The 20,954-nt window shown below is 37.5% G+C and overlaps 1 protein-coding gene across 7 annotated transcripts in view; it reads right to left on the bottom strand.

The window, feature by feature from the left end:
• The window catches only part of SBF2 (SET binding factor 2), a 523,890-nt gene that overhangs the window by 340,313 nt on the left and 162,623 nt on the right, over positions 1 to 20,954 (bottom strand). For 2 of the 7 annotated variants that reach the window (XM_070073423.1, XM_070073450.1), the window contains exons 1-2: positions 9,326 to 9,532; positions 8,782 to 8,851 (exon numbers count right to left, since the gene is read on the bottom strand). The exons of 4 other annotated variants lie outside the window; for them this stretch is intronic. In XM_070073423.1, the coding sequence (XP_069929524.1) occupies positions 8,782 to 8,851; positions 9,326 to 9,435 (180 nt within the window). In that variant the 5' untranslated portion in view covers positions 9,436 to 9,532. Of the gene's footprint in view, positions 1 to 8,781; positions 8,852 to 9,325; positions 9,533 to 20,954 lie in introns of those variants that run through there. One more of the 7 variants, XM_070073440.1, reaches the window with a different exon arrangement.

The following is a 20,954-nucleotide window of genomic DNA, read 5'->3' as shown; positions in this document are numbered from 1 at the left end:
GCAGGTGCCCAAGCACTTGAGCCATCTTCTAGTGCTTTCCCAGGCCACCAGCAGGGAGCTGCATCAGGAAAGGAGCAGCGGAGACTCAGATCAGTGCCTATATGGGATGCTGGTGCTGCAGTCAGATGCTTAACCTACTACACTACAGTGTCAGCCCCAATGTAATAGTTTTTTTAATGAACTAAATGGTCTATTTTCTCATCAAGTGGAAATTTTATTCATAAACCTTTTAAGGAGTTAAGTTATAAAAAATTTACAGGAGGAGCCGGCGCTGTGGCATGGAGGTTGAAGCTGCTGCCTGCAGTGCCAGCATTCCATGTGGGTGCCAGTTTGAGTCCTGGCTGCTCCTCTTCTGATCCAACTCTCTGCTGTGGCCTGGGAAGGAAGTGGAGGACGGCCTGGGTCGTTGGGCCCCAGAACCCATGTGGGAGACCCAGAGGAGGCTCCTGGCTCCTGGCTTCCAATCAGCACAGCTCCGGCAGTTGCGGTCAGTTGGGGAGTGGGCCAGCGGATGGACAACCCCTCCCTCCCTCTCTCCCTCCCTCCCTCCCTCCATCCCTCCTTCCCTCTCTCTCTCTCTCTCTGCCTCTCCTTCTCTGTGTAACTCTGACTTTCAAGTAAATAGATAAATCTTAAAAAAAATTTACAGGAAAAAAAATATTTACAAAGGTAAATCCCTTAATAACAAAACTGTATCTTACTCATTTATTAATAATCATAGCCTAATTCAAACACCTCAAATAAAAATAACTCTTAGTTTCATGAGCAAATTCAATTAAGCATTAAGGAAGACATAATATTAATATATGAAAAATGTCTTGGAAATAAAAAGAAAAGAAACATTGTCTTGGAAGAGAATAAATTATACATGCATTATGATCTCAATAGATGCAGAGAAAGCATTTGATAAAATACAACACCCTTTCATGATGAAAACTCTAAGCAAATTGGGTATAGAAAGAACATTCCTCAATACAAGGCAATTTCTGACAAACTCACAGCCAGTATCATATTGAATGGGGAACAGTTGGAAGCATCTCCACTAAGATCTAGAATCAGACAAGTGATGCTCATTTTCACTACTGCTATTCAGTATAGTTCTATAAGTTTCAGCCAGAGCCATTAGGCAAGAAAAACAAATCAAAGGGATACAAACAGGTAAGGAGGAAGTCAAATTATCCCAGTTGGCAGATGACATGATTCTATCTATACACAGGGAAACCAAAGATTCTACTAATTGGTTATTGGAACTCATGGGAGAGTCTTGTAAAGTTGCAGGATATAAAATCAAGACACGAAAATCAATAGCCTTTGTATACACAAATAATGCCATGGCTAAGAAAGAAAATTAAGATCAGTTCTATTCACAATAGCTACAAAATCATTTAAATATCTTAGAATAAATTTAACCATGGGGCTGGCACTGTGGGTGCAGTGGGGTAAAGCACTGGCCTGAAGTGCTGACATCCCACATGGGTGCCGGCATCCCATATGGGCGCTGATTTGAGACTGACTGCTTCTCTTCCGATCCAGCTCTCCACTATGTCCTGGGATAGCAGTAGAAGATGGCCCAAGCCCTTGGGACCCTGCACCCACGTGGGAGACCTGGAAGAAGCTCCTTGCTCCTGGCTTCAAATTGGCACTGCTCTGGCTGTTGCGGCCATTTGGGGAGTTAAGCAGCGGATGGAGGAACACTCTGTCTCTACCTCTCTCTGTAACTCTATCTTTCAAATAAATAAAATAAATCTTTAAGAAAAAAAAAAGAATTTAACCAAAGATGTGAAAGATTTCTACAATAAAAATTAAAAACTTTAAATAAATAGAAGACACAAAAACATGGAAAAATCAAAACAGTCCATTTTTGTGGACTGAAAGAATATCATCAAAATTACAGATTCAATGTGATCCCAATCAAAATACCAACAGGATTATTCTCAGATCTAGAGAAAACGATGCTAAATTTCACACTGGAAACACAAGAGACTTCAAAAAGCTAAAGCAACTTTAAACAACAAAAACAAAGCCAGAGGCATCACAATACCAGATTTCAAGACAAACTACAGGGCAGTTATAATCAAAGCAGCTTGATACTGGCATAGAAATAGACCTATGAAATAGAACAGAAACCCCAGAAATCAATCCATCCATCCACAACCAACTCGTCTTTTACAAAGGAGCTATAATCAACCCCTGGAGAAAGGACATTCTCTACAACAAATGGTGCTGGGAATGTTGGATCTATGACTACAGAAGTATGAAACAAGATCTTTAACGTACATTTTATACAAAAACCAACTTAAAATAGATCAAGGATCTATATTTACAACCTGATACCATCAAATTACTAGAGGAAAACATAGGGGAAACTCTACAATTCATTGGCAAAGGCAAAGATTTCTTGGAAAAGACCCCAGAAGCATGGGCAATAAAAGCAAAAATAGACAAATGGGATAACATCAAGCTAAGAAACTTCTACAATGCAAAGGAAACACTCAACAAAGTGAAGAAACAACCCACAGAATGAGAGAAAATATTTGCAAACTATGCAATAAATAAAGGATTAATATCCAGAATTTATAAAAAGCTCAAAGAACTCCAAGACAAAATAAACATTCTAGTCAAGAAATGTGCAATGGGCAAAGGACATTAGCAGGCATTTTTCAAAGGATGAAGTTCAAAGAGCCAACAAAATTGCTCAGGATCATTATCATTAGGGAAATGCAAGCAAAAACCACAATGAGGTTTCATTTTACTTCAGTGAGAATGACCATCATACAAAAATTAAAAAAAAAAAAAAAACAACACTAATGAGGGTGTAGGGGAAAAGGTACCCCTAATACACTGCTGGTGGGAATGTAAACTAGTACAGCCATTATGGAAGACAGTATGGAGAGTCTTCAGAAATCTGAAAACATACCTACAATTTGACCTAGCCATCCCATTCCGGGAATTTATCCAAATGAAATGAAATCAGCATATGAAAGAGTTACCTGTACCCCCATTTTTATTGCAGCTCCATTCACAATAGCAAAGATATGGAATCAATTCAGATGTCTATTAACTGATGACTGGATAAAGAAGATGTGGTATATATACACTATGGGATACTACTAAGCTATATAAAAGAATGAAATCCTATCTTTTAAAACAAACTGGAAACCATAATTCTCAGTGAAAGAAGCCAGTCCAAAAAAAAATACCATGTTTTCCCTGATTTGTGGTAATTAATATTCAGAGTATAAAAATTTAACATATGAGTGAAATTGACATTTTGAGTTTTTTTTTTACAGCCCTTCTCTATATTCTCAAGGAAAAGTGATTTTCCTACTTGCTAAATTCTTTATGCAGTGGAAGGTTACGCTTGTGATCATAAAATAAACTGAAAGTATGTCATTGTAAAATTAAAAGAAATAAGAAAGGAAGGAGAGTAGAGTTGGAACTAGATGCTGTTAAATCTATACATATGAAACACATGAAATTTGTTCACCTTATATAAATAAAGAAAAATTTTTTTTATTTTCATCTACTTGAAAGGCAGAGTAAGATGGGAGAAGGAGACAGGGAGTGAGAGAGAGAATTCACATGAATTTTTTATCTGCTATTTCATTTCTCATATGCCCACAAAGCCAGGCTGGGCCTGGTTGAAGTCAAGAGCCTGAAACTCTATCCAGGACTCCCAGATGGGTGTCAGGGGTCCAAATAATTGAACCATTGTCTCTTGCCTCCCAGGATGCAGCAGCAGAAATGCTAGATCAGAACTGGCAGTGTTAGGCACTCTTACACAGGAAGCAGGCGTCTTAAGTGGCAGCGTAACCTACTATGTCACAATACCTACCTCATCAAGGACGAATCTTACAGAAATTATGCTTAAATAACATGAAAGGGCAAATTTTGAATGATTCCATTTTTGTAAGATATCTAGAATAGTCACTGAACAGTGGTTATCAGTGTGGGGGTGAAGGGAACAAGGAGTTATTCTTTAATGTATGCAGAGTTTCTCTAAATAATGATGAAAAAGTTCAAAAACTTAACAGTGGTGATAGTTGTACAAGAATATCCTTAATGACACTGAACTATTTTTTTTTCAATCTCATAGAACATTTTATTCTCCGATTTATTGCCAATCCCACTACTCCACTACTTATCAGCCACGTGATCCTCATCTGGCCCTGCTGTCCCTGTGCTGAGAACTGACTCACCAGGCGTGAGCAGGGTGTAAGGAAGAATAGTCAGGACTGACTGACACAGCCGAGACAAACCAGCACAAATGATGTCTCTGCATCTCAAAGGCAAAGTGAAGGTGATGCAAACAATTTTTGAAATGATTCGAGATTTGATTCAGCAGCATACATGAACCTAATGGTTAATGAATTTTAGGATGTTCCCAAATATACACATAAATTCAGTGTACAAAATACATAAGAAATAGTTAATAAGAAATTAAAGTAAGAAATAGAATAGTTAAAATGGCAGACTTGTGTATATTTTAACACAATTATAAATATTTAATGAAAGAAGAGTTGACAGGTCTCATTCAAATACTGACACAGGTAGAGAGGACCCATGTCTACCTGACAGATACAAGTGTATGGTTAAAAATGAACAAATAAAACAATCAGAACCCAGTACAATTAAACAATCAAACGATAATTCCTTGCTTTGTATGTCCCAGGTGTTAAGCAAGTAAGTTAAATCAAACTCCTTTTTTTGCTTCTTCAATTTGGAGTTTCATAAGCTATGAAGAGGGAGCTTATATAAGAAAACCTATGTTTACAGAAACAAATTTTTATACACCAAAATACAAGAAAATGATATTTAAGAGATAATTATTGGAAACTCATAGCATACCTTCTAGGAATGGATATACCTACTAGCTACAATGAAGTACCAGGTATACACAAGACTCCATGCCACTAATTAAGTATAATAGAGTATAATTCTATCCTTATTCTAAGAGGATACAATACAGTTTAGGACTACAGAGATTAAATATTAAAAAGTAAATACAAAAGAACATACACTAGAAATAAAAATGAGTGGCAGAAAAATTAAATCTTAAAGGAGCCAAGAGAAAGAAGACACTTTGATAACAAATCTAACAACTTGTCCCTGAATTTCAACAACTATCAGTTCTCTACTTATTTACTATCCTCCTCTTCCCTAGTTAGTCTACCTTCTATAAATCATTTATTAGTCTATAGTCTATATATAATCTGTATTTAATTTTTATAAGCAGGTAAAGGTTATTCACCTCACCAACTATGCACTAACATAAAATATCCATATTGCTTAATATAATTCTATAAAGCAAGTGTTCCATAAGGACCAGATGTCATAAAATGAATGTCCCCAATAAGTTAAGTGCTTGGGATTACTGCCCAGTGTATACAATAAACACAAATGATATACTACTTACTATTTAATATTTGCAATGCAAATAACTGGAGGAGGAGGGGATAGAAGAGAAACTGTATCTCATCCTTTTCTCTTATCCAAAAAGTACTGGCATGATGGACATGGCAGGAATTCAACAAATGCTTACAGCTTCTATTTCATGGTAATTATATACTTTCTAGGTGACCTGGTATATACTTTTGCGGTTTTCTGGAGAAGGAGATATATTAAGTGGAGTACAAAGTATCTGAAACTAACCAAAAATTGTTGGTTTTGATAAAATCTCAGTTCTTGGAGGACTCTTAGAGAATTTTTGTGTTTTGCTCTTGTTATTTGGAAGAGATACAAAGGGTATTAGCCCAATCTGTAGTATTAAGTAATAGTTTAACGTTTAACTCAAGTGATCTGTACTATAACCAATCACTGTAATCCAGTTTTTAAGACATATACAATTAAAAATTTTTTCAAGATTACCAAAGATAATTAAACTCAACTATAGAGGAAAAATAATGTCAAAAAATGTACAAAGAAAATATTTAGAGGAAAATAAACTTTTCTAATCACAAAAATCAACCAAAAGCCAAGTTAGTAACTTTACTTAAAAAAAGTTAAAATAATTAAGTCTAAGAAAACATTAAGGGTCTAGAAAGAGGCATCATTTGGCAACTGAAATTATAACCAATATCCCAATTTTACCTTTTTTCAAGATTTATTCCTTTGAAAGGCATTGACAGAGAGAGAGAGAAAGAGAGAGAGAGAGAGAGATTGATTGAATCTGTTAGTTCACTCCCCCTAACAGACACAACAGCTGGGGATGGACCAAGTTAAAGCCAGGAACCAGCAATTCCATCCTGGTCTCCCACATGTATTTGTTCAGAAGCATCTGGGGTATCTTCTGCTGCTTTCCCAGGCACATTAGCAGGAAGCCGATCAAAAGCAGAGTAGTCAGGACTTGAATCAGCACAATGGTGATGTTGCAACTGACAGCTTAACCTGTTATTCCACAATGCTGGTCTGCTCCCACCTCCCGATTTTGTTCTTAGAGATAGTATACACTAAGTGATTTTAATTTTGCCAAGAAAATGAGTGTAACCAATAGAAAGACTGCTATTTTATTTTAAAATTTTTACTCTAAAAAGTAAGATCTATGTAAGTAAAAGGCCTAAGATGTCATTTTTTGCAACTTATGTATAGCTGTGATTAATTGAAGAACAAAATTTTAAATGAGGAGTCAGCACTGTGGCTTAGCGGGTTAAGCCAATACCTACTGCACCTACATCACATATGAGTCCCAGTTCAAGTACCAGATACTCCTCTTCCAATTCAGCTTCCTGCTAATGTGCCAGGGAAAGCAGCATAAGATGGGCTAAGTGCTTGGGCCCCTGCACTCACATGGAAGACTTGGATGAATTTCCTGGCTCCCAGCTTTGGCTCAGTGTGGCCCAGTCCTGGCCTTTGTGGTTATCTAGGGAGATAGCCAGTTAACGGAAGATTGATCTCTCTCTCTTTCTCTCTCTCTCTCTCTGCCCCTCTCTCCATAAATGTGACTTTTTAAATAAACAAATACATCTTAAAAGTTTTTTCCAATAAAAACCTTTGGTCTACCCTAAGATAGAATCTAATTATCCCATACAATCATCAGAAAGAGACATATCATTAAATTGTTTTCTACTGTATCTTATCATGTAATAATGAAATTCTATTATAGTAACTATTATCAAAGATTTGTTATCTGTAATGTTCTAGAACTTGAAAATAAATTATAGCAATTTTGAGTCAACTTGCAACCTGTACAGAAGCCACAGCTTATATCTATGTTGGGAAGAAAGGAGGGTGTGACTTAGTGGAAAAGAACAACTATTAATGATGAAAACAAGAAGGTGGTACAGGTATACGTGCTTAAATCCAAGAATTAAACTAAAGAAGCTTGATCAATGTGAGAAGAAGGGAGAGAAGAGAGGAGAGAGGGAGGGGAGAGAGGGAGAAAGAGATCGAGAGACTGATTGATCATTCCCTAGATCAAGCTAAGATTCTAAACAAAAACCTACTATTCATAGTTGACCTCAACTCAGGCATGTGTTTTAGGAAAGTTAAAAATACATATGATTCAAATATATTTAATATTTGTAATTTTCCTTCAATGTGAACTCCAAACACTTCAATAAATGCTCAACTGAAACATAAATCACATTTTCCAACAATGAAATGACTAGCACTTTAGGGAAAGATTTAATTTTATATTGTCTCGGTATTGTACAGTTTATCAAATTTCATTATATTGGTAATACAAGATTTTTGCCTATGCTACATTTATAACTTAATTCAATGGGCCTGCCGTCTGCAGTGCTAGCATCTCATACGGGTGCCGGTTCCAGTCCCAGCTGTTCCACTTCCGATCCAGCTCTCTGCTATGGCCTGGGAAAGCAGTAAAAGGTGGCCCAAGTCCTTGGGCCCCTGCACCCATGCGAAAGAACCGGAAGAAGCTCCAGGCTCCTGCCTTTGGATCAGCTCAACTCTGGCCCTTGTGGTCATTTGGGGAGTGAACCAGCAGATGGAAGGTCTCTGTGTCTGTCTGTCTGTCTGTCTGTCTCTCTCTCTGGCTTTACCTCTCTCTGTAACTCTTTCAAGTAAGTAAGTAAGTAAATAAGAACCTATTTCACTTGATTTTCACATATGTTCTCAAAATAGACATAATAGTTAACATATGCTATCTAAGTTTCTAGTTTTGTGTTTAAAGCCAATCAACAGTGGATATGTAATTTCTATTCTCTACTAAATTCAGGATTTCATGCTTTAAAAACAGTAACTTCTTCAGTATATTCTTTAAGTACAAAAAGTTACCTAAAAAATACCACTGAGTACTCAGTAAATGTTAACTTGTGATATTTTGTTATAGAATGAAGTCACTAGTGTTACTGGCTCTGTTTTCACAAAATAAAATATAAACGCATCTGAACAACTGTAAGCAGCATACAGTTATTTTTATAGATACCTGTGATACAAATGAGCAATATTTCTGTTGGGTCATGGAGAATGTATGCAACTACCCTAGGTACTTACTACCAGTTTTTAATGCTGTTTTTGCTGCTTGCTCTCATTAACAAAGTGAAGTGTTCTATTTACTTCTTATTTTAATGAAATACATTATCTGTGTAATTTGTCAATTGAAAATTCCAGCTGAAACTAAAAAGCAGAACTTCTGGCACCAAGATAGAAGCATAGGAATTTTCACTCATCATCCACTTCTGAAACAATTTTAGCAATCACACACACACACAAGAGGACCTCTGTGGGAACTTAGGAATCCAGGAGATAGTTCCTGAAACCCACTATAAAAAACATTGAAAGGAAGCATTGAAAAGGTTAAAATTAACAGTTTCACTTTACCTGTTTGATCTCTCCCCTACGATAAGACAGCCAAGTGCCAAGAGGGACATTACTCATCCTGTGAATTCTCCTAGGAGAGAAAGTCAGTAACTGGCCTCCACAGCTGTAGACAGTGCTCCCCAAGAGGCTCACTTAGTTCTCAGCTCACCTACAACATTTAGGGCATAGGCACAGATGGATAGTCTGGGGGAAGCTAGGAGCAGAAAAAACGATAAGGGTTCCCGAAAACCAGGGTGCAGAATGCAACAAAGGGTCATGGTTTCTACTAATTGCCTCCCATACTCCACCAAGAAGCCTACCGAAGAATATCTCAAGTGTACCTATCTAGTCCATCTGTGTCCCTTGGCACCCTATGCACTTCTTTAGTGCCCTGCATGTGGTCATGAAGATGGCACACACACATATTTGCAGATAGGTGACTCAATTATGTGGGACTAGGATAAGGCAATATAGCTTAAACACTTTAAGACACAGCTCTAGGGAAAGCAGAAAGGAGGCTTTAAATACTTGAGCTTTCTTTGCAGGATTGAGAAGGAATACATACCTTAAAAACTCTCTCCTCAAAAAAGAGAAGAGAAATGGGATGGGTATATCCACAGAAAAGTTTTCAATGGTCCTCAAGAATTGCTGGCAAGACTGATTGGTGAAGATCATTTATTCTGAAGCCAGTTTTTAAAGAATAAAGGCAGTAACTTCCTTTTCTTTTTTTCTTTCTTGCAATATATTTATGGGGTCGTAAATGGGTTAAGCCACCACTTGTGATGCCAGCATTCCATATACCTTTTGGAGTTCCCCATGCTCCACTTCTGTTCCAGCTCCCCGCTAACATGCTTAGAAGAGCAGCAGACGATGGCCCAAGTCCTTGGGTCCCTATACCCATGTGGGAGTAGGAGGAGGAGGAGGAGGTGGGAGAGGAGGAGTGGGAGGAGGAGGAGGAGGAGGAGGAGGAGGAGGAAGAAATGAAAACACAGGATAATCATATTAACAAAAGTCAAATACAAACTATTTTAAGCAGCAAAAGAAAAGTGATTCATTAGAAAGGAATTCTAATGAGGCTATAAGCAAGTTTCTCACCAAAAATGTTACAAGTCAAGAGAGTAGATGACAATTCAAAGAGGTCGAAGAAAAACATGCCAACCAAGAATAATCAGCAAAAGTTTCCTTCAGAAATGAAAAGGAGACAGACTTTCCACAAAAAACAATAGCTAAAGAATTGATCACCTCTAGATCTGCCTTACATGAAATGCCAAAGTGATGGAGCCAGTGTCCTGGTGTAGTGGATTAATCTGCCACCTGGGGCACTGGCATTTCATCTGTGCACCAGTTTGAGTCCCTGTCCGGCTCTCTGCTACTGCACCTGGGAAAACAGCACAAGATGGCCCAAGTGTTTGGATCCCTGCACCCACATGGGAGACCTGAAAGAACTGCCAGGCTCCAGACTTCAACCTGGCCCAGCTCGTCATGGTGGTCATTTGGAGAGTGCACCATCAGATGGAAGATCTCTCTCTGTGTCTCTCATTCTCTCTCTGTAACTCTGTCATTCTACATTTCAAACAAATAAAGTACAACTTCAAAAGAAAAAAAAGAAATGTTAAAAGTTAGTTTCAATCTGTCCTTTCATTCACCTTAAGCATTTCTTCCAAGGAAGGTGTAGTGGAAACTCTCTCTCTCAATTTTTGTTTATCTGGAAACACCTTGATCTCTCTCTCACTACTGAAAAACTATTCTGCCAGATATGAGATTCTGGGCCGACAAGTGTTATTTTGTTTTTGCTTTTCTATTAGCATAATCAATGTATCAATCCACTGCCTCCTGGCCTTGAAAGTTTGTGAGGATAAATGTATTGACAATATCAGTGAGGATCTTGGGGCCAGCATTGTGGTGCAGTGGGTTAGCTACTGCCTGTGATGCTGGCATCCAAAATCACCACTGGTATGAGTCCCATCTGTTCTACTTCTAATCCAGCTCCCTTCTACTGCACCTGGGAAAGCAGTAGAAGATGGCCCAAGCATCTGGGCCCCTGCCACTCACGTGGAAAATCTGGATGGAGTTCTGAGCTCCTGGCTTCAGCCTGGCCCAAACACAGCCATTGCTGCCATTTGGGAAGTGAACCAGCAGACTGAAACTCGCTCTCTCTCTCTCTCTCTCTCCCTCCCTTCCTCCCTCTCTCTCTGCCCTTCAAATAAATCCTTAAAAACAAAAACCAAACCAAACCAAAAAAAAAAAAAAAAAAAAAAAAAAAAAAAAACAAAAAAACCCAAACACCTTAATGAAGATCTCTGTGAGAGCCACTTGGCTCATTCTTTCAAGGATGTCTTTGTCTTTCAAAGTTTGACTATAATGTGTCTCTGTAGGGACCTTTTAAGTTCAGCTTACATGGAGTTCACTGAGCATTCTACATTATATCCACATCTTGAAACAAGCTTAAATAAGTTTTCAGCTACTGTTTCTTGAAGTTTTTTCCTTCTGAAATTCCCACAGTGTGTGCTTTGGTCTAAGTGATACTGTACCACACATCCCTGAGGCTCGGTTTACTTTTCTTCCACTTTTTTTCCCTTGTAACCCTGAGACTTAATAACTTCCATTTTCCTGTCTTCAAATTCTTCTGATTCTTTCCCTCCTCAGGTAAGACACTGAATCTGTCTGAAGTTTTTCAACTTCAGAATTTCCCTACAGCTTTTTTTGTTAGATCTTTAATTACATTTACATTTTCACAACTTACTCTGTATCTTCCCTTAGTTTTTTGAGCATCTTTAAGATAGTTGTTTTAAAGTCTTTGTATAGATCTTCCATCTGATATATCAGAAATAAGTTTTCTATTATTTTCCTTGAAAAGCCAAAAACTGTAATCAGCCAAAATAGCTACCACCAGGAAAATAGATAAATTGCAATATATCCAATAATGTAATACTATGCAGCTAATGAAAACAATAGTAATATCATTAGTAATAAGATGATGTAACATGGCTAATCCCAAAATAGTTGTGTGAAATAAACTAGAGAAATGAGAATATAGCATATGATTCTAATTTGTATAAAATTCTATAAATGTAGTCTAATCCATAGTGAGAGAAAGTATAAAAGAAAATGCCTGGCAAAGAGAGGAAGATGATGCCTTAGTCCATTCTGTGCTTCTATAACAGAATAGTTGAGAATGGGAAATTTATAAAGAACAGAGATTTATTTTTAATAGTTCTAGAGAACATGAAATTCAAGATCCAAAGACCCGTATCTTGTGAAGGCCTTCATGCTATATCATTAGATAGCAGAAGTCAGGAAGGTCAAGAGAGAGGAAAGGGGGCTGAATCTGATCTTTTATAAAAAAACTATTTCTCTGATAATGAGTACACAGCATCCATGGCCCAATTATCCCCCAAAGGCCCGGCCTCTTGACATTTTTGCACTTACCAAGAAATAGACTCAAAAATTTGATGATAAGATTACTTAGAAGTAATCAAAAGCAAACATATGATCTATTGAAATCCATGCAGGACATGAAAGAAAATTCCTCTCATGAAATTGAAAACTTAAGTGGAATCAAAATGAAATGAAGAATTCAATAGAATAAATAAAAAATGCAAGTGAGAGCCTTAAAAACAGAATCAGTGAGGCAGAAGAGAGAATATCGGACTTTGAAGACAGAGCACAGGAAAGTATACAGTCAAACCAAAGACAAAAACAGGAAATTAGAAATCTAAAAAATACTGTTGGGAATCTACAGGATACTATTAAAAAACCCAACATTTGGGTTCTAGGAGTTCCTGAAGGCATGGAAAGAAAGGATTAGAAAGCCTATTTAGTGAGATACTAGCAGAAAACTTCCCGGGTTTGACACACAATTGGTCCAACTAACAAAAAAAAAAAGAAAAAGAAAAAGAAAAAGGAAAGAGAAGGCCAGTGCCACGGCTCACTAGGCTAATCCTCCACCTGCAGGGCCGGCACACCGGGTTCTAGTTCCCGTCGAGGTGCCGGATTCTGTCCCGGTTGCCCCTCTTCCAGGCCAGCTCTCTGCTGTGGCCCGGGAGTGCAGTGGAGGATGGCCCAAGTACTTGGGCCCTGCACCCCATGGGAGACCAGGAGAAGCACCTGGCTCCTGGCTTTGGATTGGCGCGGTGTGCTGGCCACAGTGTGCCGGCCGTGGAGGCCATTGGAGGGTGAACCAATGGCAAAGGAAGTCCTTTCTCTCTGTCTCTCTCTCTCACTGTCCACTCTGCCTGTCCAAAAAAAAAAAAAAAAAAAAAAAAAAAAGAATTGAATGGAAGGAGTAGGAGATGGGATGCTTTGCAGGTGGGAGGGTGGTTATGGGGGGAAGAACCGCTATAATCCAAAAGTTGTACTTTCAAAATTTATATTTATTAAATAAAAGTTTTCTATAAAAAAAGAAAAATATCATTGTTACACTTAGGATTAAGTTTCCAACGTGTGGTTTGTGTCGGACACATTCAAACCAAAGGAGAAGTAGCAACAGGAAATTACTGGAGGTGATAAACATGTTCATTTTATTCACTGTGGGAGCTCCAGAAGTGTAAATATATGTCAAGCATCTTTAAATATGTGTCATAATATATATGTCATATATATATATATATAAAATATATCAAACCTGTTGAAATAAAATAAACATAAAATAAACCTTCCTTACATGGATTAGGCAATGATCCCTCAGATACAACAGATAAAAAATAAAATTAACATAAAAATTGATAAAATAAGACTTCATCAAAATTTAAATATTTAGCTCTTTGAAATATATGGATAAAGGAATACAAAGACAAGCCACAGGATGAAAATTGCAGAAAATATAAATGGTGAAGGACTTGTATCCAGATATTTTTTAAAAATCTCTAAATTTAAAATAAGAAATACACCCAATTTAAAAAATGAGCCAAAGACTTGAACAGGCAAGTTACCAAATAAGATATACAAATAGAAAATGAACTCATGAAAAAAATACTCATTAGAATTCATTAGTGATATGAAAAGTAAAACCATAATGACACATTGTCTCTATCTAATGGCTAACATTAAAAACAATGATCCCACCAAAAATTGACCAGGATATAGAAGCAATGTGACTCTTACCAACTACTAAGGGGATGCAAAATGGTACAGAGTGTTGGAAAAATATTTGGGCAGTTTATTTAAAAAGTAAAATATATACATTATACACATATACATAATTGGATATGTCTGATGTCAGATAAATAAGCAGCCAACTAGTTGGGTCTGCAAAGCCAGAAGTCACAAGATAACCACCTTACTTGTCAATCAAAAATGTCAGCTCACTCATAATGCATTTTTTACATCTGGGACCTGTGAGCAAACGAGATAAAAGGAGTAGAAGCCAGGAGAGTGCTGTCTCCATCATGGACCCTACTAAGAAATGCCACACCTATTTTATGTTTCTGCCAGGGACCTCATTTGAAGATATTATGTCTATCTTTTTAGATTTCAACTTTCTGGAACCTGAACGAAAAGTTTCCACTCTCCCAACTTCCTATTCTTGGACAGACATTTGCAATCAATGGTATTGTTTTTTTTGTTTCCCTTTTCTCCCTAGTTTATGGACAACTCATTGGCCCAAAGATGATGTGCCTTTCTCTGTGCAGGATGTGCCACACTTTTGCATGAATGTATGCTTATTCTCTATCTACAAACAATACCAGTCTCTGCTTGGTATTTCTATCTCTGTGGGAGACAGAGCCTGGATTAAGAATACAATAATTGCCCACATCATGCCCAGTCATTAAACTTCTAGAAATTTACCTACAAAAATGAAATCATGTGAACATACAAACATACAGACATCCATAGTAGTTTTATTTATGACAGACATAAACAGAAACAACCAAACGGACAACAGCTGAATGAATAAATAAGCTCTGGTATACACACACACTCTATAAGATACCACTCAGCAATAAAAAGGAATATACACAATAACCAAGGTATACTGCAAATAATTAAAATATAAATACATACTATATGACTATTAAATATAGTCTTCTGGATAGTGCAAGTTGATTCTGCAATAATTTCACAGGTATACTGTGACAAATTACCACAAACGTGACAGATTAAAACAATACAAATTTTTTCTGCCATAGTTCTGAAAGCCAGAAATCCAAAATTGAGGTGTTAACATGGTTGGCTCAATTTGGAAGTTCTGAAGGAGGTTCTACTGCTTGCTTCTTGCTTAGATATGATTGCCAGGAATAAACTTGACATTCCTTGCCTTATGGATGCAATACTCTGATCTCTATCACATTACCTTTTCCTTACTTCTCTCCACTTCTTTTTTTTTGGGGGGGGGGGACAGAGTGGACAGTGAGAGAGACAAAGGTCTTCCTTTTCCGTTGGTTCACCCCCACTTCTAAGCACACTTGTCATTGCATTTAGAACTCACCCTAATCTAAGATGATCTCATCTTGAGGTTCGAGGTTCTTCAATTACACCTATGAAGACCTTTTTTTTTTTTTCCCCAAATAAGGTCACTTTCACAGCTTACAAATAAATGCACCTTGGAGGGGAGCACTATTCAATGAACAATAAATCCCCAGGAACAGAAAGCAAGTTAAGTGGTGGTCTGTGAACAAGGAAAGATTGGAAGAAAGGATTCCAAAGTGGCATGAAAAAAACTTTTGAAAAGATGGTTATGTCTATTCTCTTGATGGTGGTAGTGATTTCACAGACATGAATATATAAATATATTTTTTTTTGACAGGCAGAGTGGACAGTGTGTGTGTGTGAGAGAGAGAGAGAGAGAAAGGTCTTCCTTTGCCGTTGGTTCACCCTCCAATGGCCACCACGGCTGGCATGCTGCGGCCGGCGCACCATGCTGATCCAATGGCAGGAGCCAGGTGCTTCTCTTGGTCTCCCATGGGGTGCAGGGCCCAAGTACTTGGGCCATCCTCCACTGCCCTCCCTGGCCACAGCAGAGAGCTGGCCTGGAAGAGGGGCAACCAGGTCAGAATCCGGCGCCCCGACCGGGACTAGAAGTCGGTGTGCCGGCGCCGCAGGCGGAGGATTAGCCTATTGAGCCGCGGCGCCAGCCGACATGAATATATATTAAAAGCTATCAAAGTATCCACTTCTCTGTAAGAATACCATCATTTCCCATATTTGAGTCTCAAAACTAAAAGCACGAAATAGTACTGACTTAAGTAAATGATGTAACACCAGAAAGAAGGAATAGATTTTTTTTAAATAAATACGTGGATCAGGGCTGGTGCTGTAGTGTAGGTTAAGCACTCGCCTGCACCCCAGCATCCCATACAGGCACCGGTTTGGCTCCACTTCCAATCCAGCTCTCTGCTAACGGCCCAGGAGAGCAGTGGAAGATCGCCTAAGTGCTTGGGTCCCTCCATCCATGTGGGAGAACTGAAAGAAGTTCCTGGCTTCTGGCTCCTGGCTTCGGATTGGCCCAACTCTGGCAACCATTTGGGGAGAGAACCAGTGGATGGAAGACCTCTCTGTCTCTCCCTCTCTCTAACTCTTTTCTTTTTAAGATTTATTTATCTGAGAAGCAAACAAATGTGGAATTGAGAACAAACAGAGATCAGAACTATAAATTTAATGAATGAGAAATTAAGAAAGAACAAGTCTCACTACTCCCAAATGGAAGAAAGGTGAATCAGACAGTTAAAGTTAGTTCCTTGTACATTACTTTCTACATAAACCTTCAATGAACATTGCTGGAGTAAATCAATGAAGCATTAATTCCCAGAGTTCCCTGTGTTAACAATGAAGTGGTATTTATTGAAACCTGGGCAGTTTGGTTTTAAGTGTCAAAACAATGTGGAGAGGGCACAGATCATTAAAGAAGGTTGTAAAAGCTTTAAGGGGAATGAACATACCACACATCAAATCAAAATTTCTTTGTTAACACTAGCATACATATAATTAAATAAATTGAAATTAGTGTTTCTACTTGAACTCTCATTACAGGAAATTTTACCTGGCAGTGACTAAAGAAGGAAGAAAGATTAAAAAATTAAAAGACTAAAAGGAGGAATAAGATGAGGAAAGAAGCAGGAAACTTTAAAGCCTGGACCCTTTTCAAGACTCATAATACCTACAGTTCAGTAATGTTCTGAAAAATTTGCTGAAACACAAAAATTTCTGTCATGTTGTTTAGAAAACACTAAATTAGACACATATGCAGGATGCATTTTTGGATTCCAGATAAAGCTCAAAGTTAAAAAACATGGAAAGACATACAGTTGTAGATTTATCTATGAATAAAATTTATATCATTATTATATAGAAAATATGAGACATTAAAGGAACAAAACACAATTCTTAAGAAAGATCAACTATCTTTTTAATAAGGGAGATTTAATGGATTAAGTTTAATTCATTTGATTATCAGCCTGATAATCTCAGTCTCAATGCAATAAGAAAAATAATTCATAAAAGTTTGACAATATTATTTTTAGTTCACATGCTTCTTGGATTAAACCCATAAATGCTTCTACTTTATGTTGCTCTAGGGACTCCATTCAGACACAACTACGATTGTTAGTCATTGTGAGGCTGGGGTAGCCATTCAGTGCATATACCAATATATTCTGAGAATCCAAATGAATACATCTCTTTGGGCAGACATTCAGAACAGAACTATTAAAGAATGATTACTATAAAGCTTCTAAATGGAGTCAACAAAGTATGATAGTATTAACACAGACTATACAACATCATGAACAAGAAGTACATTTCTTATAATAGATATGGTTACCAATGATTATGACCTGATATGTTTCTCTCTCTCATAAATACAATGTTTGAAAATGGTTACCTAAGTGCCAGTTCGAGACCTGGCTGCTCCACATCCAATCCAGCTCTCTGCTATGGCCTGGGAAAGCAGTTTAAGATGGCCCAAGTCCTTGGGCCCCTGCACCCACGTTGGAGACCCGGATGAAGTTCCTCGCTTCGGATCGGCACAGCTCCAGCCATTCTGGCCAACTGGGGAGTGAACCATTGGATGGAAGCCCCCCCCCCCCCCGCCTTCCTCTGCCTCTCCTCTCTGTGTAACTCTGCCTTTCAAATAAATAAATAAAATCTTTAAAAAAAAGTTTACCTAAAACATCCTGTTAAATACAAACAGCATTTACATGTACCTTGATTATATTATGAAGCAGAAAACACTTTTATTTTAATGGGGGAGAAATATATCTAAAATTAGAATTTAACACAAACATCTGAATCAGTTGTTTCCCCAACTACTTCCAAACAAAATATTTCAAATTCCACACAAGATTCTGCAAACCCATGAGTACAAACTCTAATCTTGACACTGTATTTGGATCATCCCCATGGAGGAAATCCATGAACCAGATGTGAATTTATTGTTCCAGATGTACTTTATATGTATGAGGAAAAATAAAACAATTATTCACTGCCTTTATTTGAGGTCACTTAAAAATACACTACATAGAAATAGCAAAAAGGAAATCCTACAAATTGTGAGACTTCCCACTACTCTTAAGGAGCTATTTATTGAAGTATCACTAAATTAATCAAACTACATGTACAATTGCTGCATGATCAAAGTATAATTACAATTAGTAAAGTTCAGTGTTCAATAGCCATAATAATGAAAACATAAATTGCTTTGGATCATTTTTTTTCATATTTATCCATGATATGTAGAAATTTAAAAGAAAAAAGTATGCCTCCAGTTTGTACTAAAATGTCATGACTTCATCATCTAAGATAAATTTCTATATACAAAGAAAAATGGATCTACAATAACAAATTAATGAACACAGAAAAATTAACTAATACACCTAGATCAAACTACATGGTCTAACAGTCTTACATTGTTTTATTCTTATTTTATTTTATTTTTTATTTTTTGACAGGCAGAGTGGACAGTGAGAGAGAGAGACAGAGAGAAAGGTCTTCCTTTGCCGTTGGTTCACCCTCCAATGGCCGCCTTGGCCGGCGCACTGTGGCCAGCGCGCCGCACTAATCCGATGGCAGGAGCCAGGTACTTCTCCTGGTCGCCCATGGGGTGCAGGGCCTAAGTACTTGGGCCATCCTCCACTGCACTCCCTGGCCACAGCAGAGAGCTGGCCTGGAAGAGGGGCAACCGTGACAGAATCCGGCGCCCCGACCGGGACTAGAACCCGGTGTGCCAGCGCCGCAAGGCGGAGGATTAGCCTAGTGAGCCATGGCGCCGACACTGTTTTATAAAACCAATGAGCTAACTTCAAAATTTTAAAATTTGTTATCACAAAGAGCAACTATCATCATGTTAAAAACACAACTAAAAGTAAACAAAATTGGTTCTTTTAGAACAAATATTTCCTTTGTTCTCTACCAGAAATCCTCCAAATACATAACAGTTTCTATTTATACATTAAAGAAAGGCATATTTTAAAAAATGGGTGATCTTGCAGAAATTTCTAATTTTATGCAAGGAAAGAATGTACACATATGCTATTTAATTATGATAATACATTAGTTGTAAATAGATGTATCTTTAATATATACTTGCTTTATATGGTAACTGCTTAATAAACTAAGACATAGTAGCCTATCATGCATCAATGCAAATTATAGGAGTTACATACACACAAAAGTGTATTAACCTGACTATATTTAGTATAGCTCATTTTCAAAGGTTTAATAAGAATTTTAAAATTATTATATACTGGCATAAAATGAATATTTTAAATTTAAAAATGTGATTTTAGATAATTTCACAGAACACTACATAGTAATTCTAAAAACTTAAGTTTTTTTTTTTTAAGATTTTATTTATTTATTTGAGAGGTAGAGTTACAGACAGTGAGAGGGAGAGACAGAGAGAAAGGTCTTCCTTCCATTGGTTCACTTCCCAAATGGCCACAACAGCTGGAGCTACACCGATCTGAAGCCAGGAGCCAGAAGCCGGTCTCCCATGTGGGTGGAGGGGCCCAAAGATTTGGGCCATCTTCTACTGCTTTCCCAGGCCACAGCAGAGCCAGATTGGAAGAGGAGCAGCTGGGATGAGAACTGGCGCCCATATGGGATGCTGGCGCCACAGGTGAAGGATTAACCTACTGCGCCATGGCTCTGGCCCCTAAAAACTTTAAGTTCTAAACTAAAAGAAGAAGCTTTTCAAGGTAGAAACTATTTTCCAAATAGGTACTTTTTAGTTTAAAGAATTAGGATAATTTCCAATATGCTTCAGAAATAGCATGAAGTAACAAGCAAGAACGTATGTTTTAGACTTCAGTAAAGCTATATAATCACTCAACTCACAGAAATGTGTTATCCAATAAAGAATTAGAAATGAATCATTTTATACCTGCACATAATAATGTAATGTGCAATCTGGGTGCTGTGTCACAGACTCTTAAGCTTTGCTAAGAATTTATCTCTGGGAAGATTTGCTACTATTGGATTTTAAATACACATAAGGAAAAAAATTTAACTTAAGTGCTATGATAAAGATGTTTGCATTATTAAAAGCTTCTATCAAGAGCAAACTCTCCTGTTTAAGAGGAAACCAGTAATAAGTCTTATTTGAATTTCAAATTTCAATTGGATGACATAAAAGTCATTCTGAGTTACTACAAGATGACAAACCAAGTATGAGACTAGCTACAAACTGAAGTGTCACATTTCATACATGGTAAGAGTGAATGCCTGATTTATAAAACACATCTGACTTTATTAAAACCTGGCACTTACTATCACATAGGGATAACTACAATCTTTAATAAATCATTTAGCAAAAACATCTTGGAAAAAATGAAATCTGAGATATTTAAAAAACAAAGCACACAAGCAAAAGAAATAGAAGAGATAATATTAGGGAAAGCAAAATCATTTAAATTTTACATACTATTTAACTTTATTTCTCTAAATATTTATTTATTTGTTTACTTATTTAAGAGGCAGAGTTACAGATGGAGGGAGGGAATGACAGAAAGAGAGAGAGAGAGAGACAGAGAGAGAGATATCTTAAATCCGCTGGTTCACTCCCCAAATGGCCACAGTGGCCACAGCAGGGCTGATCTGAAGCCAGGAGGTTCTTTTATGTCTCCCATTTGGGTGCAGGAATCCAAGCACTTGGGTCCCTAGGAGCAGTCAGAGCTTGAACTGGCACCGATATGGGATGCCAGCACTGCAGGCCGAGGCTTAATCTACTACAACACAGCGCCAGCCTCATGACATACCAT

Source organism: Oryctolagus cuniculus, chromosome 1 (assembly GCF_964237555.1).
Source record: "Oryctolagus cuniculus chromosome 1, mOryCun1.1, whole genome shotgun sequence".
In the NCBI taxonomy this organism is placed as follows: Eukaryota; Metazoa; Chordata; class Mammalia; order Lagomorpha; family Leporidae; genus Oryctolagus; species Oryctolagus cuniculus.
The sequence above is the reverse complement of the archived record's forward strand: the minus strand, read 5'-3'. Positions and strand labels throughout refer to the sequence as shown.